Source organism: Prinia subflava, chromosome 8, assembly GCF_021018805.1.
Source record: "Prinia subflava isolate CZ2003 ecotype Zambia chromosome 8, Cam_Psub_1.2, whole genome shotgun sequence".
Taxonomy (NCBI): domain Eukaryota; kingdom Metazoa; phylum Chordata; class Aves; order Passeriformes; family Cisticolidae; genus Prinia; species Prinia subflava.
The window spans coordinates 18,741,967-18,769,359 of record NC_086254.1 but is presented as its reverse complement, the minus strand read 5'-3'; the positions used below and the strand labels follow the sequence as shown (position 1 = coordinate 18,769,359).

At 45.7% G+C, this 27,393-nt stretch overlaps 3 protein-coding genes and 1 long non-coding RNA gene across 5 annotated transcripts; 3 read left to right on the top strand and 1 right to left on the bottom strand.

Annotated features, from left to right (window-relative positions):
- Window positions 1–1,088: 1,088 nt before the first annotated feature.
- On the top strand, window positions 1,089–6,455 carry LOC134553762 (keratin, type I cytoskeletal 9-like). Of its 2 annotated transcripts, XM_063403821.1 has the most exons (9): window positions 1,089–1,728; window positions 1,818–1,900; window positions 2,524–2,680; window positions 3,018–3,179; window positions 3,457–3,582; window positions 3,773–3,999; window positions 4,285–4,748; window positions 5,203–5,304; window positions 6,145–6,455. In XM_063403821.1, the coding sequence occupies exons 1-9, from the start codon at window positions 1,141–1,143 to the stop codon at window positions 6,171–6,173; spliced, it is 1,938 nt and encodes a 645-aa protein (XP_063259891.1). In that variant the 5' UTR covers window positions 1,089–1,140; the 3' UTR covers window positions 6,174–6,455. The 2 variants fall into 2 exon arrangements, with proteins under 2 accessions (XP_063259891.1, XP_063259892.1); XM_063403822.1 differs by lacking the exon at window positions 5,203–5,304.
- A 1,792-nt stretch (window positions 6,456–8,247) lies between these two features.
- Window positions 8,248–11,471, bottom strand: LOC134554437 (uncharacterized). The gene is made up of 3 exons (XR_010081237.1): window positions 11,292–11,471; window positions 10,573–10,743; window positions 8,248–10,041 (listed from the first exon to the last, which is right to left on the bottom strand). It is a non-coding gene; the product is annotated as an uncharacterized LOC134554437 (long non-coding RNA).
- A 1,596-nt stretch (window positions 11,472–13,067) lies between these two features.
- Window positions 13,068–18,800, top strand: LOC134553761 (keratin, type I cytoskeletal 10-like). Its single transcript, XM_063403820.1, has 8 exons — window positions 13,068–13,801; window positions 14,582–14,664; window positions 15,106–15,262; window positions 15,872–16,033; window positions 16,386–16,511; window positions 16,705–16,931; window positions 17,660–18,036; window positions 18,487–18,800. Exons 1-8 carry the CDS (start codon window positions 13,118–13,120, stop codon window positions 18,510–18,512), a joined length of 1,842 nt encoding a protein of 613 aa, XP_063259890.1. The 5' UTR covers window positions 13,068–13,117; the 3' UTR covers window positions 18,513–18,800.
- Window positions 18,801–19,919: 1,119 nt separating this feature from the next.
- On the top strand, window positions 19,920–25,332 carry LOC134553760 (keratin, type I cytoskeletal 16-like). Its single transcript, XM_063403819.1, has 8 exons — window positions 19,920–22,214; window positions 22,996–23,078; window positions 23,270–23,426; window positions 23,611–23,772; window positions 23,930–24,055; window positions 24,147–24,373; window positions 24,533–24,618; window positions 25,032–25,332. The coding sequence occupies exons 1-8, from the start codon at window positions 21,774–21,776 to the stop codon at window positions 25,049–25,051; spliced, it is 1,302 nt and encodes a 433-aa protein (XP_063259889.1). The 5' UTR covers window positions 19,920–21,773; the 3' UTR covers window positions 25,052–25,332.
- The last annotated feature ends 2,061 nt before the right edge of the window (window positions 25,333–27,393 follow it).

The following is a 27,393-nucleotide window of genomic DNA, read 5'->3' as shown; positions in this document are numbered from 1 at the left end:
ACAGGACAGATGTGCAGCTGAACTATCCATTTGCACTGGGCAAAGATACAATCTTAAAAGAAGAAAATGGAAGATAGCAAATATTTTCTACTTTTGATCATGCTATGTCTGTGAATGGAAAACAAACCTGAAGGAAAAATGCTGTTTTGATGTAGTTTATTGACTTCATCCCCAAACCAAGACCTTTACCTTTCTCCTCCAGGTATTGTATTTGTGCTGCATAGGGAAAGCATCCTGATAAAATTATAAATCTCCTTCAGGACACTCCCAGCCATGTCAGGAGAGACCAGCTCCAAGCCTCAAAGCTTTCCCAGGTCTCTCAGCAATCCTGTACCTGCATTTGATCCAAGCACATGAGGGGATTTTCCCTGCAACAACCTGCTGCACTTCCTTCCCTTAGCCTGACACAGAGCAGTTGTTGTGATACCATTTTTCATAATTAATTTGTTACTTATAAAACACAATTACGGAGGTGTGATTGAAATAATTGAAGACACGTGACATTTGCCATTATTCACCGAGTTTTTATGAGATATTACACAGAAGTCAGAGTGGTTCTGTGTACCTACAACATCCTGCACTAGGCTTTCCAAAGGCATAAAGCAATAAAGGATTACAAATATGGAGCATACGGCATAGGATAATAATAAACCTATGAAAATATCAGTTAGCTATAAAAAATCAGCCAGAATTCCTTGACAAATCTCTGAGCATTAGAAGAGAGACAGGAACATCCCTTGCTGCCCTGTAGCGTGGCAGTGTGTTGTTGTGCTGAGAGGGCTGTGACCAGGACGAGGTGAGTGGGATGAATTTGTTTCGGATGACTGTAAGCCAGTGCACTAGATCTCAACAGACATCTCCCTAATTCCGAGCCACCCAGCAGAAATTACATGTTTTGTGTCAATAAACAAATGGTCACAAACACTGAGAGGAAGGGTTAAGCTTCCTGCCACTGCCAAGCATCTCCTTTTGGCAAATTAGGGCTTGCAACCACACACGGCAAGCGGGTACTCCCTCCCCGGTGACACCCACTGTCTCAGGTATAAATGCAGAGGAGGCTGCTGGAACTTGGAGCTATTATTCCAGAACAACTGTAAGACCAGCGCTGACTTTTCACCTGAGTTATTTGCTGCTGCCACCATGAGCTGTGGCTCCAAGCAGCCCCTGAAGAGCTGCCTTCGGGGGAGCAGCAGTGGCGGGGGCAGCTCGCAGTCCTCCTCCAGGACAGTCACCTCCAGGAGCAGTGGTGGTGGCAGATCTGGCAGCAGCTGTGGTGGAGGAAGCTCCCGCAGCAGCTGTGGTGGAGGAGGTGGTGGTTATGGCAGGTGTGGGAGCTATGGAGGAGGAATGAGCAGCAGCAGCTGGGGAGGAAGGCTGGGTGGGGGATGTTACGGAGGGGGAATGGGCCACAGCAGCATGGGAACGGGCTTCAGGTCAGGCGGGAGCGGCTTTGGGGGCTGTTATGGAGGCGGTGCTGGTTTCAGCAGTGGCAGCTTTGGCAGTGGTGGCTTTCCTGGAGGGAATGTGGGAATTCTCTCCAACGATGAGAAGCTGACCATGCAGAGCCTTAATGAACGCCTGGCTTCCTACATGGACACAGTCAGGAATTTGGAAAAGGAAAATGCTCATCTTGAGCAGTTAATCAGGGAGTGGTACCAGAAGCAAGGCCCTATTGGCCCGAAGGACTACAGCCACTATTATGGACAAATTGAAGAACTTCAAAAACAGGTAGGATGTTCTTTGTCAGAGAAATTTAAGCACTGACAGACTGAGAGGTTCACAGGGAATGTTTTCCTGACATATTGTTTCTCTTCTAGATTGTGGCTGCAGCTGTGGACACCCACAAGGTACTTTTGGACCTGGATAATACAAGGATGACTGCAGAAGACTTTAGAATAAAGTAAATATATATTGCTCTTTTACAGGCACTGACTTCCTTCCTCCTGCTTTCCTGAACTTAGTTTCATAGATTCATTCCATCAACAATTATCAATCCATAGGGACTTGGCTTCCTCCTGTTTCCATGGCAACACAACTGAAATAATTTGAGAGACTTCAAATTTTTCAGTATTCCTAGGGTAATCTTTGACAGGAATGCTGCCTGTGGCTGCAGAGTCAGAGCTTACAAAAAGTTTTATTTTTAAGAAAATAAAAACTGGGATTTTCTGTCAGTAAAAGTCAGGTTAACAAGATAGATGGAACGTGGACAAAGTTACAGTAAGAAGAGATGATGAAAGAGACCACAGAACATATTTTAATTAGATTAAAATTTGATATTAATATGAAACTTTACATTTATTTACTATAAAGAATAATACCTTTGTTATTAAGTAATATCATTAATTAAATGTTAAGTACGGGCTGATGATATCCTACTTCTGATGGCTGAGAGATGCTCCAAAGTACAGACACAAAAGCAGACAGTGATACTGGAATAGGTGAATTTTCCATAAATAATGTTGGTTAAGAGGAGGGCTGAGGTGCCAGAGCAGGGCTGAGCTCTCTGCACTGTCCCTGGCACAGGTACGAGATGGAGAGCGGGCTCAGACAGAACGTGGAGGGCGACCTCAACAGCCTGAGGCCCTTGCTGGACAACCTGACCCTGACCAGGTCCGACCTGGAGATGCAGTTTGAGTCTCTGAAGGAGGAGATCATCGACCTCAAGAAGAACCACGAGGAGGTGAGAGCCAGCTCCTTGAAATGCACGCTGGGGATATGGGAAGCTGAAATCCCATGTCATGACATGACATGACATGTCATGACATGACATGTGGGAAGCTCGAAACACCGACCAAGGGGCATGGCCAGGCTGCTCCAGGATACCCCTGAGCTCAGCCCCCTCAACAAGCAATGACTGGAAAGTCAAGGCTAAATAACTGCAACACAAACTCCTCAAATATATATATATATATATATATACACATATATATACACACACACACATGCATAGACACATATATATATGTTGTTGAAATATATTTGTGTTCATCGTCCTTGGGCCTGGGTTTTCTCTGCAGGAAATGAAACTGCTGCATTCCCAGTCCAATGGTGATGTGAATGTGGAGATAAACAATGCTCCAGGAGAGGATCTGCTGAAAAAACTGAATGAGATGAGGCAAGAATACGAAGCTATTATTCAGAAAAACCGTGCAGACGTTGAAAAGTGGTATGAAAGCAAGGTAAATAGTGACAACTCTTCGTAAGAACTTCCTGTAGAGGAATGACACAACGTCCATTGCTTGTACAAAATAATGGTAGAGTGCCTTTGGTCAAAATTAAGTAAATCACAAGTGGGCTTGAATTGCTGTGGCAGAGCCACACTAGCAAGTTGAACAGCCCCATTCTACCAGTGGCTCTTCCTCAAACTGTTGTGTTCCATATAGTCCCATGATAAACTGCCATGTTGGCATTGTAAGTAAAACCCAGAAACTCCAATTCCCTACATTAATATTTCAGATGGAGGAAGTGAGTCAACAAGTCCACTCAAGTGGCCAGGAAATAGAATCAAGCAACCAGCAGATCTCTGTGCTGAGACGTGAATTTCAGAGCCTGGAAATTGAGCTGCAGTCACAGATCAGCATGGTAGGTAACAACTGCTCCTCATCCCCTGATATGCAAAGAACTCAGGAGCTGCTGGAATGCCAGGATGTGGCTGTGACAGTCACTGAGGATCCCTGGCGCATCCAACACCATGTGGGACTTTTCCCATGTTGGGCATAAGAAGGATCTAATCCTGCCACATTCCCATAAACATTTTGTTTTCCCTTTGCAGATAGACTCTCTGCAATCCAACCTGGAAGACACGGAACGTCGCTATAACATGCAGCTGCAGCAGATCCAGGCCATGATCGGGCCCCTGGAGGAGGAGCTGGCCAGCATCCGCTGTGAGATGGAGAGCCAGAACGAGGAGTACAAGATGCTGCTGGGCATCAAGACCCGCCTGGAGCAGGAGATCCAGCAGTACCGGGCACTGCTGCAGGAGGGGCAGCAGGACATTAGGTACAGACATCAATTAATTAACTTTCTATCGATGCTATCAGGGAAACAGGATGGCAGCAATATTTGTATTAGGAACTGGTGTAAGGGATGAATCATCAACACATTTACTACGAGCACAAGAATTCGCAATCTAAATCTTAGCTGGCAGCATGCAAAGCTGTACTTTTACAAAAGTGTTTGCAATTGTAATTTGCCATTTCTTCTCCTAAGTACCATCAGGAAGTGCCATTATTTGGGAGAATGAAAGGTAAGAAAGAAGTAACACACCCCTTCCTCCTTTTACAGCACTTCACAGGGAGGAGTTGGTGGTGGATCCTCAGGAGGAGGAGGAGGAGGAGGTCATGGAGGAAGCAGTGGAAGAGGAAGCTGTTGGTCCTCAGGTGGAGGAAAAAGTGGAGGATCCCATGGAGGAGGATCCCATGGAGGAGGATCCCATGGAAGATCTTCCTCTTCTGAAAGTGGAGGAGGAGGAGGAGGTCATGGAGGAAGTAGTGGAAGAGGAAGCTGTTGGTCCTCAGGTGGAGGAAGCAGTGGAGGAAAAACCGGAGGATCCCATGGAGGGGGATCCTATGGAAGATCTTCCTCTTCTGAAAGTGGAGGAGGAGGGAGTGAAGGAAGAACAGGAGGTGGAACTTGTGATAAAACTTCAGGTGGAGGAGGTGGCAGTGTTGGAGAAGGAGGGGGTAAATCCTGCCTCTCCCGCTCTTCATCTTCCCACTCCCAGGCTGGCGACTCTTGTGAAAGCCCAGGTAAAAATGGAATTTAAAAATACATCCTGCAATTCACAATTCTCTCTGATTAGCAGGAAAGGATATACCAGCTTCCTTCCTGGAAATATTTTTGCTATTTTTTCCCCAATCTTGTTTTAAGGCCACTCTGATGTTTGTTCTTAGGCAGTGACAAATCTACATGAGCAGCATGAAGGATGGCATGAAGAGTTGTGTCAGAGGATGGGTGAAAAGAGGAAACGAAGGGGGAAAAGGGAAAATGGTGCCAAATCCAAAGTATGCAGGGAACTAGGAAAGTCAAAGGTTAGAAATGTGAGTGGCATTAAGCAGGGGTTGGTTAAAGCAGGGTAGAATAGTTGGAACACTCCAGACATTTAAAATATATGAGGCATTTGATGCAAAATATTGAAGCAGCAAAAGATGGAGAATGACCAAAGGGTCTGATCCATATCTGATTTCCTGGCTCTGGTTCCAGGAAGTGCTGAAAACATGAAGGTCTGCCTGGAAGGAAACAAAACATTGGAGAGAGGAGCAACCATGGAGGAAGTGTCTGAAGCCATAAAACACTTGAGACAGGGTAAGGGTCCAGGTCCTGGCTGCACCTCAGACAAAAGCCTGAAAATGGTGAAAATGAGCAGGAAGATGTAGTTTTTAGAAAGATTCATTTCCACTTTTGATTTTTTTTTTAATGAAAAGGTGGAAAATGGTCCTGCTTGAGATTTCCATTTACTCCTTATAATGACCAGGTTCAGTCAGGCTCTGTCCCAAACAGTTTCTGTTGCAGACTGACAGTCAGTCATGACATGAGAGCTGGCTCTTGCCCAAAGGGCCTGAAGCCATCAGTGCAAACAGCAGGAACACTGCACAGATACTCCTGATGTGGAAAACAAGGCAGTAAATTCAGGAGGATTTTGTGTCATGAGGAAGATTATTTGGTAAAATTTGATGTAGATGAGCTCTGTTTTTTAAATAATTCCTACATAGGCTTTGCAAACTCCTCCGAAAAATTTATTCCTCTGATCAAACACCCCCTCTGCCCTCCAACACTCCACTCTTGGTAGGCAAGATTAAAGCATATTATGTGCTTGCTCTCTTTACTTTATAAAAATCTACTGTAAATATCCGTACACACACAAGTGCAGATTGTGAGTTCACCTATATTTGGTTTGTACTGCTGCAGCCACTCTAAATTTGAAGTGATTTGCACTCCCATGCTGAGAGCAGAAGCAGATCCATGTATTTATTGTTAAATCTGCACACACACTGTACAAACTCAGTCTGACACTGTCTGGACTTTTCCAGAAGGTTGGGAACAAGCCTGGTGCACTGAGAACAGCACAGGTGATACTTAGCAAGTAACATAATATTAAAAATACTGAATTATTTGAAGAAATTCTTGCTTTCCTCCATCTTTCAGCTGCGAGTTTGAGGAAGGTTGAGGAGTGATCAGCAAGACCAGCATCTTCCACTGCGTGACCTCCCAGTGAGGCCTTTGGACCAAGCAAGACTCCACTGAGCATGGCTGAACATCCCCTCCACGAGCAGGAGAGAACACTTGTCCAATTTATTCAACACTGCTCCCTCCAGGGGCTCCTCAGAGCTCTCTGGATGTCCTGTCTGCTTCTTCCATCCGTGTTTCTGTTCCGAATCACTGATATCTGAGTTAATCTCTATTATGATTGGTGTTCCTGTGGAATAAACGCTAATAAATCTTTGCTTCTCTCTGCTGCAGCCAAAAAGCTGTGTCTGGTCCAAGTTCCTTTAGCAGAGATTTTTGTTTGAATCAGTTCCAAATATCAAGCCGTACCTGTGGAATACACAGTGACTTGTCAGATTACCCATAAAGACCCAAAGTTTTCATATTCACCACTTAGGACTCACTGGGCAAAACTTTGCAGTCTGCACTGTCAGGAACAGTGCTCCACTAGTCCCTGCAATGGGAAAACTCAGTCAAAATCCTTCTGCTATTGACTTCCATTTGGGACAAGAGAGTGGGTTGAAGGAACTGCTATTCCCTATAAAACCTCTTTAAAATATGAGCTCTGTTGGAAATTTCAGCTGAAAATAACCCAGAGGGTTTTTCACACGACACCTGCTCTCAGATACATCCTTTCTCCTGTGCACTTCTCCCCTCACCTGCTTAAGCCCAAACAGCACAATCACTCTGTGACTCTTTCTCTCTCAGTTTTACAACCACAAGGTTTTTCGGTTTTTTTCCCTCTGAGGAAGGCATCACCCATGAGAGAATGTTGGGAAACACAGGCTGAGTGGGAGACCGTGGGAACGGGAATCCTAAACCCTGAGTTCCAGGCAGATCTGAGCCTGTGATTCACAGTGTTGCCTTATGCCAGGCTCTCAGCCATGAATTAGTATTGGGAAAAAAAAAATCTGATTTTTTTCCTGACCCCTGTCTCTCTGGGGACTGGAGGAACCAGTTCCCCTGCATGAGGGACTCCTGCACACACAAGGATGTGCTGATGTGCCTGACACCACAGCAATGGTGGGGATTGTTTGCCAGGATACCCTCAACTCCCACCCGTTGCTAAATCACCTTCTTAATTTTTAACCCTCGCAGCATCACTTCATACTTGTCTCTGTTTTGCTACCTGTCCCCTGAGCTCACTGTCTCCAATTGCTCTGCTCCATTTCCACCTCTGGCAGGCGGTGCCAGCTATTCCTCAGACCTGTCTGTTGAGGCTACTCAACTGGCAGCCCAAATTACGGAATACTCCCAATCCAGGAGCCCTGCTTCTCATTCCTCCTCTAGGAGCCTGCCAAGTTAACCTCAAAAATGTTCCTGCTCAGTGCCTGCTTCCAGGCTGTCCCAGGGTGATTTACAGGCCATCCCTGGCCTCACAGGACACCCAGGAGCCTGTTGGGGTGGTTGGATGTGATTTACTCAGAGGAGCAGCCTGTCCATGTTCACTGCTCTCTGCCACTGTGGGACCACTGATACCCCTTGCTCCTGTCCTTTCCAAAAACATAACTTACTTTCAGTATTTTACTGCTGGTTATCTAATTCTCAGGCACCTCTGCATTTCACCTTGCAGAAAAAATTCTCCTGAACTGATCCCTGGGGGAGCAAAGCAGAAACTGGAATTTGGAGTGTGGGAAGGGCAGTGAGGCAGTTCAGGGGCTGAGAAGCCGCGTACGAGGGTGCAGTGAGTTGCAATACTCAGTGCAGTTCTGCTGACTGAAATGCTTATTTTGATATGTTATAATAACAATTTCTGAGCCATAAGGATAAATAATCTACTACTACTACTACTACTACTACTACTACTACTACTACTACTCCTACTACTACTCCTCCTACTTTTGCTACTCAGCATTGATTGTACTGTGTTTTCTTTATATAAAATCTGTGGCTTTCATAACAAGATGTTTTTATAATGTTTACACATTTAATGAGTCTGCATCTACAATGTAAATCAGCTTCATAATGTGGTTTATTGCGTGCTATGTTATGTGACAAAATAAATACAAACCACCAATAAACTCACAAAACCCCCTACTTAATCATGGCATTAGCACTCATCACAGACAAAAAACAGACTAAAATGAGATGGTTTCTTACCAGACCCCAGAAGAAAAAGCCAGTTTTAAGGATTCTTTCCTTTATATGTTTTATTTTATAAAATCTGCACCTGGGTTATCACTGGCACTTGCTTACTGGGAAAACAGGCTTACATGGAGGAACAGAGCTGGAAAACTCAAACCATTGCAAAGCAGGAGTAAAAAATACAAACATTGTAGTGTCAGATGTCAAAGCTTAGGGCAGGCTCAAAGTGGGGCAGCAGCAATACTGAGGAACGAGGAGAACTTTGCACTTTTTATTTGCATGCATCTCATTAGTCATTAATCAGCATAATAAGCTTTAATTTTATGAGCACAAAGTGTTGCAATTCGGATACTTATCTAGTGCTCCTATTAGTTCTCTGAGAAGGTAATTGTGGGACGTGTTGGAACAGGACCTTCAGAGCAATCTTGGGCAAAAAGCAACGTGCACACACTCCTGCGTGCTTGGCTCCAGAGCTCCCAAGCAATCCATGTGTCCATTTGAAGGCACAGATGTAATTTCCAAATTGTATTTTGTGCTGATGTCTCTTTTATTGAGCACTCACTGTCAGCCCTGTGAATTGCCAAATGCTACCCAGGCCATCTTCATGGCCTGCAGGGTGAGTGCAGCACGTACATCATTGTCACTGCGCTGTGGGTGAGGCAGAGCCCACCTGGGCTGTCCCTGAGTGTGTAAATCCTCTGCAGAGCTCAGCCCAGCAGTACCTCCCTCCCTGGGCTGTGCTGCAAGGACAGCAGATGCCAGGGATGTCCCCCTTGCCCACCCCACGTGAGATGCAGTGGCAGAATGTGTCACACCAGAGCCTCTGCAGGCAGGCTGGGATCTCCATGTGACATCTCACAGGACACTGCCCTGCCCAGAGCCATCCAGGTGTGGGTGCCCACAGCTCCCAGGGGCCCTGAGCCCAAATGGACCGAGGTCCTGAACCTCAGAGAGAGGCAGGAACCCTGGCAGGTGTTCTGACCCTGCTCTCCAGCTGCTCTGATTTGGTACCAACAAAATGAATTATTCCCATCTAATTGCCTTCACCCTGTAGGAGACTGGGGAAACGACAGGGGGACCACTCTGATTGTGGCTCAGAAACTGCTAGAAAGGCTGACAGGAGGGAATTAGCAGCCTGCAAAGTGTCCCCAGCTGTGGGGCACACACCCCCTGACCCACAGCTCTCACAGCTCCGTGGCAAAGCTCATGTGTGCATTTTTAGAACTGTTCTTCCCATCAGCCTCCTTGCAGGGAAGGTCCAGGTTATCCTGCACAAAAGGTTGTGCTGGGAAAGTGCTGGAGGTTTTAAACTTCACAGGCAAGCCCACTGCTGCCGTAGGGGTCTGTGTTTGCTTTGTGGAGTCTAATCTAAATTTCTGCAGAAATGATAGTGATTTCACTGGACCATTCTGAGCTGAAGCGGGAATGAGGAGTGAGCACCGTCTCTCAGATGAAAACAGACCCTCTCTTATAAAAATTTCTGGTAAGAGTGATGGGAAGAGGTCCTTAAATAGATGAAAAGAAACTCTAGTAGTTGCCTGAGGCAGCAGAACGACATTGAGTTCAGGGGGAAAGTTTCAGTTTTTCAGCATACAGGCACAAAAGGGAGAACACATTTTCTCCACGTCTGTTTGGAATGCAGCAGCTCCAGCCTGTTGGAAAAGTCTCCCAGCTCTGCAGCACGGGCTGCTCCCAGGGTTTGTCATCACTCTGGTGATTGGGAGACACTTCTCTGATACGGATCACGGAGGCCTGATTAAACAACAACAGAGTGAGAGTGAAGAACGTGGCTGTGCTGAGCCGTGGCAGGTGCTGAGCCGCAGCAGAAGCCGCGCGCAGTCGGAACATTCCGGCACTCTGCAGGCTGGGCACTGCTGCTGCTGGGCTAATAAAGGTCCTTACCCTGCTCCCATTGGGAAACAGCAGTGTTAGATAAGGTATGGATGCTGCATCAACACAGAAATGTTAATGATTCAACTGGGCATCACGTATGGGAAAGAGACGAGAGATGGTCCTAAACCTGATGGTTCCCTTTTAGGTAATTCCATGAATTTACATCAACCCTATAAGATATTAGGGAAAAGCATCAGAGAACAAGAATCTTTAAAGGCTCTTTTAATGAGCTCAGAAATGAAAAATTCATTCTGTTCACAGAACAGATCTACTCTGGTTTACAAGTATTTTCACAGTCAGATATTTAATAATCAAAAAATGTTTAAAAATCAGCGAGGAGGGAATTCAGTGTGTGCAACTCTACAGGAGGATTAAGTATTCATAGTTCACCTGTATTTTTGAGGCACTTCAGTGTCTTGCTCCAAAGAGACACACAGTGACTGTGGCAGAAACCAAACATCCCAAGGGCAGCTCTCAGCTCCAGAACACACAGGGATATGGCCCAGCCTCATGGCCAGCAGGGTTCCTACAAAAACCAAAGTGTTCCACACCAAGGTGGAACTACCAACAAAAATGAAATAGGAGCGATGCTAGAGACAAAGCAGGAACATTCTATGAGCGTGTGATTTAAAAGTTACCTTAGATCTATAGACAAAATCTGTGATTTATTATCCTCCTTTAAATACAAAGAGTGGTAACAATACAAAGCTAAAATGAAATGTCAAGGTGAGTGAAAGTTCTCCACCCTTAGTATGTTGAATCTTTCTTTCCTTTCATTGTTGTTAGTTTTTAAAGTGTTTTCCAAGCCTGCAGTAAGACTTGCACTTATCAGAAGAACTCTCCTGTATGGAAATCCCTGCTATGAATAGTCACATATGGAAAAAGACACCAGTAAATAAAACAGGAAATAATGTGGGTTCTGAGAAGATAAGTAACTAAGATACTATTTTAGCAATTTTTTACTCTTTCTTTAATCATTCAAGTGGAATTTTGCATTTACAATCACTAACAAATCCGCAGATCTTCTACCTTGGCTACAAAAAGCATGTCTAAGGAATATCCCTGGAATCACTGATGGGAATTTGAACACAATAATCAATTTTACTCACCACAGCAGAGTTTGGGACAGAGGGTCCCACTGACCAAAGCAGCATCACCCAGACCCAGAGGCAAAACAGCACGAAAAAAGAAAAAACATTTTGCCTATAGCAAACTCCATCTTTCTGCACCAATAACAGACTGTGCTAAAGCCCAGAAACTGTTTATGCTGCTCAGGTGTCACTATCAGCCTCCAGCCGAGAATCAGGAGAAATTATTCCATCACCAAACTACTCGGAATCTTTCATCATCTTTCAGCCATTGAGAGATCAAATAGCAAGATAAAATCGGCAGGTTTTGAAAGCAATTGCGTAAGCAGCAATAGAGCAATGCTGGTACAGACATGGCACAAAGGCCAGGACAAAGGATGTGGTCAGGAAATGTTAAATAATGCTGAATTTACAATCAACATCCCACCAAGGCAGCTTTGGAAAGCTGCATTGTCATGTCCAAGAGGTCTTGGCTGGGAGGGGGACAGCAGGACACAAATGCAGCTCCTTGGGCGAGCCCTCTGCTCCTGCAGCTGAGTTTAGGGCAGGTTGCTGCATTTCATAACTACCACAGTCATTAAAGGCTCCATAACCCCACAGAGAGGAGGGCAGGCAATGAAGACATTTCAGAGAGAACAGAACTGTCACTGGGAAACTGTGCATGTTCTCCTGGGCAAACTGGGACAGTTTGGGTCCATCTATAGCTAGACACAAACGCTTGTGTTGGGTTGTTATTGGCACATTTGCCTTCAGACACTCGGCTTTGGCATCCAACCTACCCAGTGAGGATGGGAACCCTTCCACCAGGGCCAGCTTCTGGGGAGCAGGGCAGCTCTGAACTGTGGGGTCATTTCTTTTGTGGTCTCAACACTCTGATTTCTCGTGATTTGTGTAAAAAGTCTTTCAGCTTTTCTCTCAGGGTGCTATTTTAATCTCAAGGATCTTTGCTTTAAGAACAGTAGATATAATTACTTTATCACCTACAATATATGACACATTAACAATAGAGAGAGTGAGCTGCTTTATATTAAATGATAAAAAGTCTTCCCACACACTAGTTTTTAAATCATTGTCTGCAATAAAACAACTTCTAATTTGGATACAATTGACTTTATAATACAATTAACACATCCTTGATCTTCCTTCTATTTTAGATCAACAGTGCTTTGGTGAAAAAAGTCCAATATTATTTTTCCTTTTGAATTCTAGTACTTGGCTGGCTTTGTGCTGCCCTAGCGCTTTCTTCACAAATGAACAATTTTGATTTTTAAAGAAGAATCCCTCTGCATTGCTTGAAATAGCCTGTTCATATTAAATAAGATGTTCTCTAAGTGCTGGCAGGGATACACAAGTTGAACCATCTTTACAGACAAGTCACACAATCCTATTAATAAAACTCTTGCACTAGCACGTATGGTGAGAAATAGAACATAAGCTGTGTAGAAAATCTGAAATGCACAAAGTTGGAAAGAGCAAAAGAGAACAAACAACAGTCATTAACAATAGCAGCTACAAAACCTTAGCAGAAGGTTTTCTATTCCAGAAACCACTAAATGAAAAGAATACTGCCCAGAAGAAGTGAGATGTTCAACTTTAACCAAGCCTCAGAAGGGCAGCTGTGGGCTGGATTGCCTGAGGTAGCTGCACAAAAATACTGTTCAGCAAATTATTCTTGGCACAAACAAGAAGTTTGGTAAATGCCCTGGGAGAAGGAAACACCCTGATGGTGACACCCAGTGTCAAGTGCATAAATAGAGAGGGCTGGGGATGAAAATTTGCAGTCCTGAAGCTTATCAGGCTGTGCAGCTAAATTTGGGGTTGTGGTTTGACTCTTGCTTGCTGTCACCATGAGCTGTGGCACCAAATCTTCGAGCAGTACCATCAGAATTAGCAGTGCAGGCGGTGGAGGTGGTGGTGGTGGTGGAAGATGCAGTGGTGGAGGTGGTGGAGGGGGTAGGTCTGGTGGATACTCCTCAATGTCCTCAAGAAAATACACCTCTTCTGGAGGCGGCGGGGGCTTTTCTGGGAGAAGCTTTGGTGGGGGAGGCTCCAGGAGCAGCTATGGGGGCGGCTTTAGCAGCGGCAGCTGTGGCAGGATCAGCCGCAGTTGCTACGGGGGGAGAATGAGTGGTGGCAGTTATGGAGGAGGAATGAGCTGTGGAAGTATGGGAGGAGGGTTTGGATCAGGAGGAGGTGGATTTGGGGGAATGGGAGGTGGTGGATACAGTGGAGGTGGATTTAGCGGCTTTGGGGGCAGTGGTGGCTTTGGTGGTGGTGGTGGCAGCTATGGTGGAGGCAGCTTTGGTGGGATGGGCTTTGGGGAGGATTCTGGCCTGCTCTCCACAAACGAGAAGCTGACCATGCAGAACCTCAATGATCGCCTGGCGTCGTACATGGATAAAGTGCGACGCTTGGAGGAAGAAAATTCCCAGCTTGAGCAGCTGATCAGGGAGTGGTACAGAAATCAAGCTCCCTCTCAGAGCAAGGATTACAGTCAATATTACAGGACCATTGAAGAGCTGCAGAACCAGGTATGATGCATTTTGACTAACTTGGAAGAGGTTCTTGTTGGAATGGCGCTTTCCTCATGCAGCCCTCACAAGGCCCCCGTTTGGGGTGATATTCCCCTTCCTGTGCTTTAGTCAGGAAGCAGAACATTACAGCTCCTGTCTGTGTGTTCCACACGTGTATCTGGTGCAGGAAGCATTGCTGGGTGCAGTGGCAGATCAGCACCAGTGCCACATCACATGGCCTGTGCCACGCTCACTTCAGTGCTGGGCTGATCCTTGCTTGTTCTTCACTCTTGAAAAGCAGATTTAATCCTTGCTTGTGTTGTGCTATTATTGCCATACTAATTGGATGTTTTTATGAATATACAAGATGAGCCAGCATGTGCAGTTAGTCTCATTCCAGCCCTCAGCCGTTTAACAGTCTTGTATCTCTTATGTGAACATGGTTGTTCTCAAAAGTAATGGAAATTTTGCTTTCCCACAGTTTTTTGTTGGTTAAGTTGGGGGTTTCTTGTTTGTTTGTTGTTTCTTTTTTAAATATGAGGAGTTAATTTAGTTATTCTTTCCAATAAGGTATTTTAAATGGATATTTGCAAACCAAAATTAACAGTAAAGGCACTTTCATTTATCTGGAAGCAATAAACTCATCTCTCTCAATAGCTCCTGCAGCTCTAGTCAGGCTTGAAGGCTTGACATTGCCACAAACCCCTTCTGCAAGGTGTTTGTGCATAGACATTTCTTATCTCTGTTGTCAGACTGAAAAGACAACTGACTGAATAACACCTGCCCCCTCCCTTTCAGATTGTTGGTGCAAATGTGGACCTTAACAGGATGCTCCTTGACATGGACAACACCAGAATGACTGTGGATGATTTCAGACTGAAGTGAGTCACTCCCTTCCTGGCTCCATCCACTTTGCCTCCATTTATCCCCACAAGTTTCCATTGCCAATTAATCTTTGTAGAAGCTGGAAACTTTTGGCCACGATCACAAAATAGAGAATTGTTGGGAAAAGCATTCTGAGAAGGATTGTTTTGGGTTTTCATTATTATTTTTCTCCAAACTTTTCTCCAAGTTCTAGAAGAGACACATTTAAGGGACTGCATTCTAAGCTTCTCCATCCTTGCATGTACATTTATAAGCATAGTCCTCATGATATAAATCTCAGAGAGAAACTGTAATCAGATCAAACACACCTATTGGAGACACAAAGAGAATGGGGTCCTTTCTTCTAAGAATTGATCAGAAATGGGAACTGTCCATAACTGAAATTCCAAAAAAGAGGTCTGGCAGTAGTTTTACTCCCTTTCTTGTCTGTCATTCAGGTATGAGACTGAATATGCTCTCCACCAGAGTGTGGCAAGTGATATCAATGGATTACGCCCACTTTTGGATCAACTGACTCTGTCCAGATCTGACTTGGAGACACAGTTTGAGTCCCTGAAGGAGGAGGTGGTCTTCCTGAAGAAGAACCATGAAGAGGTAAGTTTCCTCACACTTCAATAATTAAGGGCAACACAACACTCAAAAATTTCCCCTTGCTTTTTCCACCAGCAGTAACCACTTTTTGGCCACTGGTTTTGATCATCCAACTTGGCACAAGCCAGGTTTGATATTGAGGAGGGTGTAGAGGGCGTAGCTGCCCACAGCTGGTGTCATGAGACATCAGGTCAATATGTGAGACCAAGGGGATGAACGGCTTTCAGTACAAACTACAGTTTGCCTGCTGAACTCATGGAAGGAAAATTGGATAGACTATATGGAGGAGTTAAAAGAAAGCATTTTTACTCTCTTCAGTGAGATTTCCCATTGAGAAGAAAAGATTCCCATAAAGAGTATACTGCATAGAATTCCTTACAACCCTGTGGAGGCAGGGTCACTGTGCATGCAGTGCCTGGCTGTGAGCACTGGAGCCTCAGGAATTGCAGAATTGTTCCATGGCAAGGGCAGGCAGGGCCCCATTGCTGGAGTCATGGCCTGTGTGAGGATCTATGTCCTTTTCCTTCCCTTATATTTGAACTGATGCCATTCCTCCTTTCCTTTACCCTTTGAGAACCTCATGGGGTTTTTGTGATTTATTTTTTTTTTCAGGAAATGAGAGCACTGCAAGGCCAGACTGGTGGCGATGTCAATGTGGAGGTCAATGCTACTCCTGGCATTAACTTAATGGAAAAATTAAATGAAATGCGCACCGAGTACGAGAGGCTGATTGAGAACAACCGGAAGGAGGTGGAAACCTGGTATGAAACCAAGGTAAAGCACAGGCGGGCTTTGGTAATTAAATCTTTCACAAAGTATTGGACCTATTTACAGCTGGTGAAAGGCAACTTATCATGTGTTATTCAAGGGACAATAACTTTAAATTACTTTAGGCAGTTTCCTACAGCAGCTCAGTCCCGGAATATCAGTTATGTGGTAAACAGGTAGAGGCTCTGTGATCCAGCAGCCAGGGAATTACCAGGGTGTTGGCAGAGTGGCTTGTGGAAAATAAATAGTCTGCACGGCATCTTTATTCTTATTAATTGATTTCTTGATGCTTTTATGATAACCCCACAATGTCTTCTAAGTATCAAAAATGCCTCAATTTTGGATGTTAATTTTTCAGATGGAAGAAGTTACTCAACAAGTCCACTCAAGTGGCCAGGAGATACAATCAAGCAACCAGCAGATCTCTGAGCTGAGGCGTGAATATCAGAGCCTGGAAATTGAGCTGCAGTCACAGATCGCCATGGTAAGGACAGGCATTTGCTTCACCCGTGACACAGTCTGTATGTGAGAAGAAGAGCTACAGACAACAAGTAATCCATCCAAGGAGAATAGGATACTGGATTACTTATCTTCAATGATACACTTTGGAAAGATCTCAAAAATAAGTTAAAGTCACCACATTCCCATAAACACTGCATTTTGTTTTCCCTTTGCAGATAGACTCTCTGCAATCCAACCTGGAAGACACGGAACGTCGCTATAACATGCAGCTGCAGCAGATCCAGGCCATGATCGGGCCCCTGGAGGAGGAGCTGGCCAGCATCCGCTGTGAGATGGAGAGCCAGAACGAGGAGTACAAGATGCTGCTGGGCATCAAGACCCGCCTGGAGCAGGAGATCCAGCAGTACCGGGCACTGCTGCAGGAGGGGCAGCAGGACCTTGTGTACGTAATGACAGAACACAGCACTGTGTGACACCCAGCTGCTGGCCAGTCACCCGCAGGAAATGTAACAGTCGAGATTTGCAAACCAGATTTTGTACTGAAATGAGGCTGATGCAGCTGTCTTGGCCAATTGCCTCCCAGGTGTGAGATATTTCATTCTGTTCAGAATATAACTCATGGGAAGAAAAGGTAATGCAGAAATTTCTGAAGTACCAGTTTGGAGCTGAACAAGGAAACCCATATAAGAGAGCCTGGCTCCAGGAAAGCCAGGAACTCAAAAGGCAGGAAAAGACTGTAAGCAAAAACAAAACAAAACAAAACAACCAAAGTTTTCCAAACCTTTATAAAACTTTCTGAAAGTTCAAGCTACTTCAGCCTCACTTATGCAGTGTGCCAACTTCTTCTCAGAAATGGTGCCTGAAACAGAAGCTAAAGTTTCATTCTCTTCTTTCTGATTTTGAGTCATACACTGATGTATGTGTCAAATATTGCAAGGAATCCCTAGGCAGAATGTGGGAAGAGCAAAAGCTCTTGCATTCAAATTGAAGTTGAAAGAGAGGATAATTTTTGGCACTGCCTCAATTGTTTAGCTGTGCAGTGCTAGGTTCTAACCAGCAGTACAGCCCAGAGAGGTGCTGGCTCCTGGGCAGCAGCTGTAGCTTAATGACCTTCAGATGGCAAAGTGTTACTGATTAATATTTTTTTCCCTTCTTTCTCTCTCTTTGCAGAATCCCAGCAGGAGGAATGGGAGGAGGCATGGGAGGAGGCATGGGAGGTGGTAGATTTGGAGGTGGTGGTTATTCTGGAGGAGGAAGAGGAGGAAGTGGTGGAGGTGGAATGGGAGGAGGAAGTGGAATAGGAGGAATGGGAGGAATGGGAGGGGGAAGTTCTGGAGGAGGAATAGGAGGAGGAAGTGGTGGAGGTGGAATGGGTGGAGGAAGTGGAGGAATGGGAGGAGGAATGGGAGGAGGAATGGGAGGGGGAAGCGGTGGTGGATGCATTGGAGGAGGAGGAGGAGGAAGATCCTCAGGAGGCATCAGCAGTTCCCACTCCTACTCTTCATCTTCCCAGTCCCAGTCCTGCAGGAGTGGCGGTGAAAGCCAAGGTGAGAACTGTGGTGTGGGCATAGTGTCCTCTCAGTCACATCCTGACTAATTTATGCACTAATTTATACCAACATACTCTTCCAGATGCAAACAGTACTGAGGTTAAACTGAAATTTCTGGAAAGTATTAGATTTACTGTTAATTCTTTCCCTGTGTGTGCAAAGGATCAACCCCACTTCCAGAGCACACTCTTCATTTCTATTCCCTTCTGAGGGTGATATCAGCTGATCCTGTAGTTTAACTTCAGCTGGTTTCTTTTCATCTGTCTCATTCTTTGTAGAATCTCATAAATCCCACAGCCTTTGTGCCATGCTGGAGTTTTCTTTTTTTGCCTTTGGAATGCTTGTGGCCACTCCCGTATAATCCTAATGGGGATTACTGGGGGATACTGGTATTGGACTTTCAGTGCCAGGACTGATAAAGTTCATGCTTGTTTTGTCTCTAAACAGGATATGGAAGAAAATCTTTTGACTAAGAATACACATCAAAGATCCTCCAGTGCAAGACCTTTCAAAAAGGAACTGGCCCAAATCCGCTGCATTCCCCACACTCCCAAGGAAAGATGCTCTGAACAGTTCCTGGGAGTTGCAGATGCCACCTCTCTCCCTGCCCTGCATGCTCTGTGCTGCTTCTGCCCACACAGCTCTGCAGCTTTGGTCATTGGCACTCAAACTGCTGCTTTACAGATACAACCTGTTTGGTACTCAGGTTGCTCTGAATCGGGAAAATGTCTCTAATAAAATTTAATTTCTGTCTGATGCAACCAGAATCTTATGTGGAGTTTTTTCTTTCCTTCTGTAGGTGTAAACACTTAAAAAACATAAAGCCATGCCAAGACACACCTCCAGGTAGAGAGGTTGATTATACACTCCAGTATATAGATTCCAGTAGCTGATAACAAAATTTATGGTTAAAACACAATTTCTGAGCCGTCAGGGCAGATCAGACTCTTCTTGGGTTGTGCCTTTGGTTTTTAACAATGGGTCAGATATTCTGGTGGCCTGAGCTCTGAGACCCAACAGATGAATATCAGCCTTAAAGGGACTGCAAAACCTCAGTGCTCAATGACTCTAATGCTGCTGGCAGCACGTGAGTGTCCACAAAGGAACACTAATGACTACAGAGTGATGGTTGTAAAATGAAACTAGTGTTTCAATGAACAAAACCTTGATGGACACTCTTTGGTTTAACCTGGAAATGCACAGATAAAGGATCTTGTTTTGAAATGGTAAGAAGTGAAAGGGAAATATAATTTACAGGAACTTTACAAAGTTCATTTTCATAAAATGTTAATAATGACAGCAATTGCCTTCGACTTCTGAGAAATTAAGTACATGTAAAAGGGCCTGGAATGTTCACTTTTGGGTATAGCTACCAGTGCATCCCAGCTACTGAGGGGCCAAAATTCCAGTGAGGCTGCCCAAGGGGAGGGTACATCTCACTTGCACACAACCTTGCAGGCTGAGCTGCTGGTGCAGGGCTGCACACAAGGGAGGGGCCTCAGGGGTTGAGGTGAGAGTGAAAGAAAATGTGAGTTCCACAGAAGAGGAGCAGCACTGCTGAGTAACACAACAGATGCACATAAGTACGGATTGAGAGAACAGATATAAAATTGATTTCCAGAAATACACGTCACATTGCCATGCAAACTTCCTCAACGCTTGGAAACATTCAGGGAAACAAACACTTGAGTTACACCAAGCTGAAGTGTGCTGGCGTTGTGCTGGCATGAACGAGCCTTTGCAGGCTCGTTAAACAGAGTTTGTGCTGCATAAATGCTGCCAAGGACACAGAACAGGAACAGTGAGAGTCTAGTAACGCTGGTTTTTCTTTCTTTGGTTTAGAAGCTTGGACTACACACACCATCCAGAAAGAGCCATGGTGTTCATCATAAATGGTCTGAGGATTAAGAATTGTGCATATTCTAGAGCCCTCTAAGGGAGGGAATTGCATTGTCACCTCCTACAGGTGCAGCGACAGGGGCCTCCACTGATGTCAGTCCATGCTTTAAACTAACCTTGGAAGAATATTTATTTCCCTGACTCCTAATTACTTTGCTGCCAACAGGCACTAAGTGCTACACATCATACAGTGAAGTCCAGAAGGGGTTAAAAGAGAATGAAGAGAGCAGCTACTGAGAGAGCCAGGTGGAGGAAAGGAAGGATTTCCAAGATCATTTTACATCCATAAGGCACAGTACTGGGTTTGTGTGGCGAGGTTTGGGTAGCAGGGGATGCAGGAGGATTTCTGTGGGAAGGTGCCAGAAGCTTTCCCCGTGTCCGATGGATCCAGTGCCAGCCCAGGGCAGCCTCGGCGCCAGCCAGGGCAGAGCCCCTCACCAATGAGTTACCAAGGGTAAACGGATCTGCACAACTGCAGCCAGAGAGAGCAGCAGGCTTATTTCTTCTTCTGTAATACAGAACCTCTTCCTAAAACACCTCTGGGTTGAATCCATCCTCTCTCTCCGTGGATAAGCTGATTTTGAGATGGTGATTCACAGCAGGTCCCACCAGCTCCTTGTGCTTCCTCTGCACAGCTCAGTGACTCCTCCATAGGAGCTGCAGTGCTGATATTTAATGCACAGCTGGAAATCCGAAAATTTGTTTTTGTTCAAGGCCTTTCGCAGTTTCACAGAGCTTGATTAGTAAAGACGGAAAAAGCAGTTCACTGCCGTTCCCTATTGCACAGGCAGTGGAAAAAAGTACACAAGTATTTCTGACTCTTTGTTGGGTGGTGCAAGGTATTCTGTCATTGTTGCAAAACACCCTTCACTGTAATGAGCTCAGGTAATGATGATATTTTTTCAGATCTAATCTTTGGCTCTTTTAATCAAACTTATTTTTTCATTGTATTATATAATTCAAGGATATTCTGAGAAATTACTATTTAAATAGTTATGAAAATATGCAAAGTAAGAGATTTCTCCTCTCAATTTCCTCTGAGTCCATTTAAAAACATTAAAATAAAATTAGGAGCTCTTTGATAGGAAAAGATTTAATATCTTTTTGCTTGCACAATGTTACTTTGTGGCTGTTACGCAGAGTTTTCTTCAGAAACAAAAGACGGTGATCCACATGCTGCATGTTGAGAGAAAGCTGAATGCCAGCAGGACCTTCTTCAATACAGAGTGAAAAATTCAGAGTCAAGCTTTCTTCTGTAACAGACAAGGGAATGCAGTCTTAAAAAAATTTATTTTGGTGCATTTCTATGAAGCTGATGTGAATTTGAAATAAATCAATGAATGAAGAGTCCCTTGGAGGCTACTGATGTTACGAATCATGTCTGCGATCTCAGGTGGAAGCCAAAGCTGAACCACTGAATTTCAAAAGAAAAAAAGATGGACACAAACAATGAAGCAGAGACTTCATTAGCTGCCGCTACCAGTGAGATATTGCCAGATTAACAGAAACTGAGAGATATTACATTGTTCAATAAAATATCCAACAAGGAGCCACCCACATAAATTATAGTGCAGGCTTGGTGTGAATCAACTAAGACATATTTGCACTGAATGGTAATGCATTTTACTTACCTCAGACAAAATTCCTCTTAGCACATCATTTTTGGCATGAGCACTATGGCTGGCAAAGCCCATGGGAAGCTGGACTGCCTGGCAGGTGACACCCACCCGGCAGGTATAAATAGCCACCAGCAAGGACGGCCCGCTGCACTTTGATTTCCTGTATCTCGCTGTGCACAGCTTTGCATCTGGGGCTGCCTATCTGATCCCTTCACCATGAGCTGCAGCATCAAGAGAACCTCCAGCACCTCGTACAGGAGCGGAGGAGGAGGTGGAGGCGCCTGCGGTGGCGGCAGCGGCCGCAGCTCCTCCGTGTCCTGCCGGCGCTACGCCTCCTCCGTGATCGGCGGGGGCAGCTACGGCGGGGCGGCCTGCGGGGGCTACGGGGGCAGCCTGAGCATGGGCAGCCTCGGCGGTGGCTTTGGCAGCAGCTTTGGCGGTGGCATTGGCGGGGACCTGCTGCTGGGCAACAATGAGAAGGTCACCATGCAGAACCTCAACGACCGCCTGGCCTCTTACCTGGACAAGGTGCGAAGGCTGGAGGAAGAGAACACTCAGCTGGAGCACCACATCCGCGAGTGGTACAGGAAACAAGCGCCCAGCGCTTCCAAGGACTACAGCTCCTACTACCAGACCATCGAGCAACTCCAAAACCAGGTAAGATCATCTCTCACACGTGCCTCCATCTCCCTCATGCTCCTCTCTCCTGTCAGGCCTTCCTCCTTCCTCTTTGCTCCCTCCTCCTCCTCCCTCCATCCCCAGCACTGGGCTCTAGTGCCTGCACACGGCCGTGCTGGTGGTGCCGCAGGCACAAACCTGCTGAGCTGCACCTCCCATCCCTGGGTGAGCAAACCCTCAGAGCAGCCCACAGGCACCAGGCACAGCCCCGGGTACTGGGAGCCCCACAGCCACAGACAGCCGGCCCACACAATGCACACCCCACGCTGTGCAGGTGGCTCCAAACCAGCCACGTGTGGTTTGCAGCGCTTCCCCCTGCTCCCACCCACACCAGCTGGATGGAGGGCAGAGCCAAAGCACCTGGATGGCAGGATCTGAGCTGCCTTTGTCCCTGCACACTCCTACAGACACCAGCTGGAACGACTGAGCTCTTCCATTACAATCAGGTCACACAGTACAAAAAACCAGAGTAAACAGACACCATGAAGAAGTACATTATATGGAAAGGGCTGCAAACACTCTTTGGGACACATGGGGGCTGTCCCTATCTTGAGAAAAGGATTTGGCAGGATGGTCTGTGATGGCACAACCTTCCCTGGAAAGTAATTCTGGATTATTACCCTTCCATATGGTCTCTGCACTACTGCAAGAAAAATTCTAAGACCTGCAATAACCCTCTGCTAAAGCTTTGTGTCTTCTTTCTGCTTGTCCTGGAAACCCAGAGCATAGAAAGACTCCTCTCCACCTTCCCCTTTTGCAGATTATTTCTGCTACTGTGGACAACAACAGAATGCTTCTGGACATTGATAACAGCAAGATGACTGCCGATGACTTCAGAATGAAGTGAGTATCTTTCTGTGAACCTTGCATATCTGTCACATCCCTCTCATCATCTCACAAGACAAAGGAGGACTGTCCTGGGTGGTATTACTGAGTCAACCTCTTTTACTGGAATACTGATCTTAGGAGGATGTGTGCTATTGACTGTCAGCATCTCATTTCCCCATTTCTCTGTCTCTATGTGTGTGACACAGGTATGAGAATGAGCTGGTCATCCGTCAGACCGTGGAGGCTGACATCAATGGCCTGAGAAATCTCATGGATGACCTGACTCTGGTTAGATCTTCACTGGAATCTGAGCTTGAGTCCCTGAAGGATGAGCTGATTGCTCTGAAGAGAAACCATGAGGAGGTACGATACAATGATAGACAGCACAGCCAAATCCATTGGCTCTTCACAGCTCCCACCATCACATATCAAGTCCATTTCACCCTGTGCCATGGGACTGTCATTCCTTTCTGCCTTGGTACTGCTTTGCCCCAGCACAACAAATTACCTGTGTGTGCTCTTGTGTCTCTCTCTGCACTCCCTGCAGGAAATGAGGCAGCTCCAGTCCCAAACTGGTGGCGATGTGAGCGTGGAGGTCAATGCTGCCCCTGGAGAAGACTTGACAAAGATCCTGAATGACATGAGAAGTGAATATGAGCAGATCATTGAGAAGAACCGCAGAGAGGTGGAGCAGTGGTATGAGGTCAAGGTAAGCAGCAATGCCCAGAGTGGAGTCTCTGGGACAGTCCAGACACCCCGGTACCGGGGCTGGCTGAAAGGGAGAGGCTCCCTGGAAATGTGAGTACTCACCCAGCAAATCTGCTCCCTTGTGGCTCAGAAAGTGTCTCTGGGGTTTGACTCTGCAGATCCAAGAAGTCAATCAGCAGGTCACTTCCAGCAGCCAGGACATCCAGACAAGCAGCCACCAGCTCAGTGAGCTGAAGCGCGAGATGCAGAACCTGGAGATCGAACTGCAGGCACAGCTCAGCACGGTACGGGGCAGGAGCTGTGGGCCCTTCCCTCCCTGGCACGGGCAGGGAGCTGTAGAACTCTGCTCCTCACCTCCTGTGTTTGCCTTTCCAGAAAAGCTCTCTGGAAAACTCCCTGGCAGAAACCGAGTCTCGCTACAGCTTCCTGCTGCAACAAATCCAGGCACAGGTCAACTGCGTTGAGGAGGAGCTGGCCAGCATCCGCTGTGAGATGGAGGGTCAGAGCCAGGAGTACAAGATGCTGCTGGGTATCAAAACCCGCCTGGAGCAGGAGATCCAGCAGTACCGGGCACTGCTGCAGGAGGGGCAGCAGGATCTTGTGTATGTATTTCATATGATAGGAAGGGAGTGCAAACAAATCCTCATGTACTTATTTACTAATAAAGACTTTTTGTCCCTGAAGCTACATCAACGTATCTTTCAACTGAATATCCAGTGTAAGTATGTTTTGATGAATTCTCTCTTTTGTTTTTTTTACAGTGCCTCCCAAGCTTTCCAAGGCAGTGGAAAATCCTCCCAGTCATTTTCTGCTTCCTACTCTCATTCCCAGTGTGGGGAAATGTCAGGTAAGTCAACACTTTGTAAGCATATGATTATCAGTGGGTTATATGTGCCCCAATGGCTGCAACATATTTGGTCAGAAAAGGTTTTGTAGTTTGGGTTGGGAAAGATTCCAAGGTCCATTAGCCCAGGAGTGAGAATCTTCATTAATCTGTTGCAGCAGAATCAGGGGTTAAAACACACTAAGTGTTCTTCTCTCTGCTTAAATATAAAATACAGTTTGTAAAGTTTAGGGGATGGAAAATGCTTTTTGCTTACTGGAATAATAAAAAAATACAGTTCTTACAAAGTGCCCAGGGTGCTGCTGGGCATGGAGCCTCTGCACCTCTGCTGCTGACACTGTCAGGTGTAACAATTCCACTCAGCAGGAATGCTCAGACTTCCCCTCAAGGCAGTGATTTGCTCTGTGTTCACACAGGGCAGTCAAGAGTGTGCTAGAGCAGCAGCAGCAGCAGCAGCGGCCCTGGCACCGTCCAGCTGAGATGCACCAACCATGGGCAGCAAGAGACACCCTGGAGTTCCTGCAGCACGGCCGAGGCAGCGGGAAGGGTTTGGGAGACAAGCCTGGCCACCTGCCCTGGCACCCCTTCCTCCACCCTGCAATGCTTGGCTTACTCAACTTGTTTTTGGCAACTCATTCTTTGTTAAAGGCCTCACACTCTGCTGGTAACTCTGCTCTAATAAACCTTTATGTCTGCAATGCAAATCACAACATGTCTGAGAAAATAAATGTAACCAACCGCGTGCGGGTGCTTACCCAGATCATCCACCAGACACGGGCTGTGCAGCTGTACAGGGTACACGGTCTCAGGACAGTCCATTTTGCACCAGGGAAATGGACACAAGGCTGGGATAGAACCACTGAGTGAAAGGAAACATCAGCAAGTGTAACCATGGCTGTGTGAGATGAGATAACAGCCAGCCTCTGCATAGGGGAACTGCCAGGTGAGCTGGCAGAACTTTCTCTTCACAAGCAAGAGGTATAAGGTTGAAAATAGGAATCTCATTGTCAGTTCTTGACACAATTTTTTCTCCTTCCTGAGATGTTAAAAACCATTTACCATTTTGTTTTTTAATGGTCACTAAGGGATTGCTTTCTGGTCCCTTGCCTTGCCATTTGTACTAAAAAGAATGAATTATGTGAGTGAAATGAGAAAGAAAATACAAATGATGGGTAACTATCAGGAGATTAACTTTTAATTTACTAAACTGTGCCCAGTGGTACTACTGTGACTTATTTGAGTCCATTAATTTCATCATAGCTGGAGCCCTGTGTGACTCAGGAGAGGTTGTTCCAGCATGAGGGGCTTCCTCACAAGTATTTCCACACCTTTTGTTGCACAGAGAATTACAAATTGCTGACTTCTGTTAGGAAAAAAAAGACAGCAAAACAATGGGTCTGTTTCCTTCAGTGTCATGCACCAAAAACACTCCAATGTTTTATGACAGAAATTTCAATTTAAATACTATAATATATACTACAATATATATAATACCAAGAACCCAATTTCTGTTAGTATATGCAACTGGCTGGTACTCTGCCTTGAGAGAAACGAGAGACATATTCCTTCCACTGAAGGTATCTTCTATATTTTACCGCTTAAGAACATAAAATATGCAACAAAATTAGAGATGAGAGTGCAATACTAAATTAGAGCAGCTCCTTTAGATGTATTTTGCTCCCTGAAGATGACAGTGAAGTCCCTTTTCAGTCGCTGAGTGTTGTGCAGCAGATACACAAAATCAGCCGTATATCACTTACAGTTGCCTGTTCGTCCCTTCCCCACTGATTAAACCTGGTTTCTAGTATTTCCCATTTCATTTCAGACTGAAGGATTTGTCTGCTAGGGTAATGAAATTAAACACTTTCTCACCACAACCAACTTCCAAGAGCTTGATTTTGTTTAGGTCTTCTCTCAGTAACCCCATGCCTTGGCTCTGCCAGCACAGCACCCTGACTGCAGCCTGCAGTGAGTGTTCACAAAGAATATACTTTGTAGTCCTGTTGAAAAACTGACTTTTATCAGCCCAGTATCAGAAATTTGTGTGAATGAAAGCCTATCTACAATGAATAAAAAGCTCACTTCAGGTTTTAACAGTATAGAAAGTGATGTAAAGCAAATGCAAACATGACTTTTGACTCCAGAGGCTGCCAGAACTCACTCATGTCTCAGCTGTATTTACTGTAGCCAAAGCAGCTGAAGGAGAAATCTCTTTTGAGGCCAGATTATGGAACCTTAAACTACAGTTAATGTATATAGCTAAAGAACTGAAAGGTTACTTTGCTTCCTTCTAATGTTCTAGAAGCACAGAGAAGCAACAGAATGATCAAAAATACAGTCCTCACCCAGAGAACTCCAGGGAACTCCAGAGCTGCAGTGTCTGTCCCCGTTTCTGAGCCGATTTGGGAGTGGGAGGTCTTGCTGCAGTGGGTGGCACTGGGGAGAGTCCTCAGGAGTCTGCAGCAGGATCAGCTCCCTGTGGAGTCCTGCTGCTCACAGCACAATGCCCTCCACACATTCCTGCTGATCCACGGGGCACTAACTCCTACCTAAGGACGGGCCAAGGGCTGTCCTAGGGACAGCACACACCACAGTGTGCCAAAGGCACAGCAAGACCCACAGCCACCGTCCAGGTGTGGCAGGTGCTCCAGAAACCTTGTGCTATTTCTGTGGTCAGGTATCCTGACACCACTGCCTGCTCCTGGTGCTCCCTTCACTCATCCATGTTCTTAGAAAAAGCCATACACTTGCTAAGTGTTCTGAAAAGATCTACAGGAT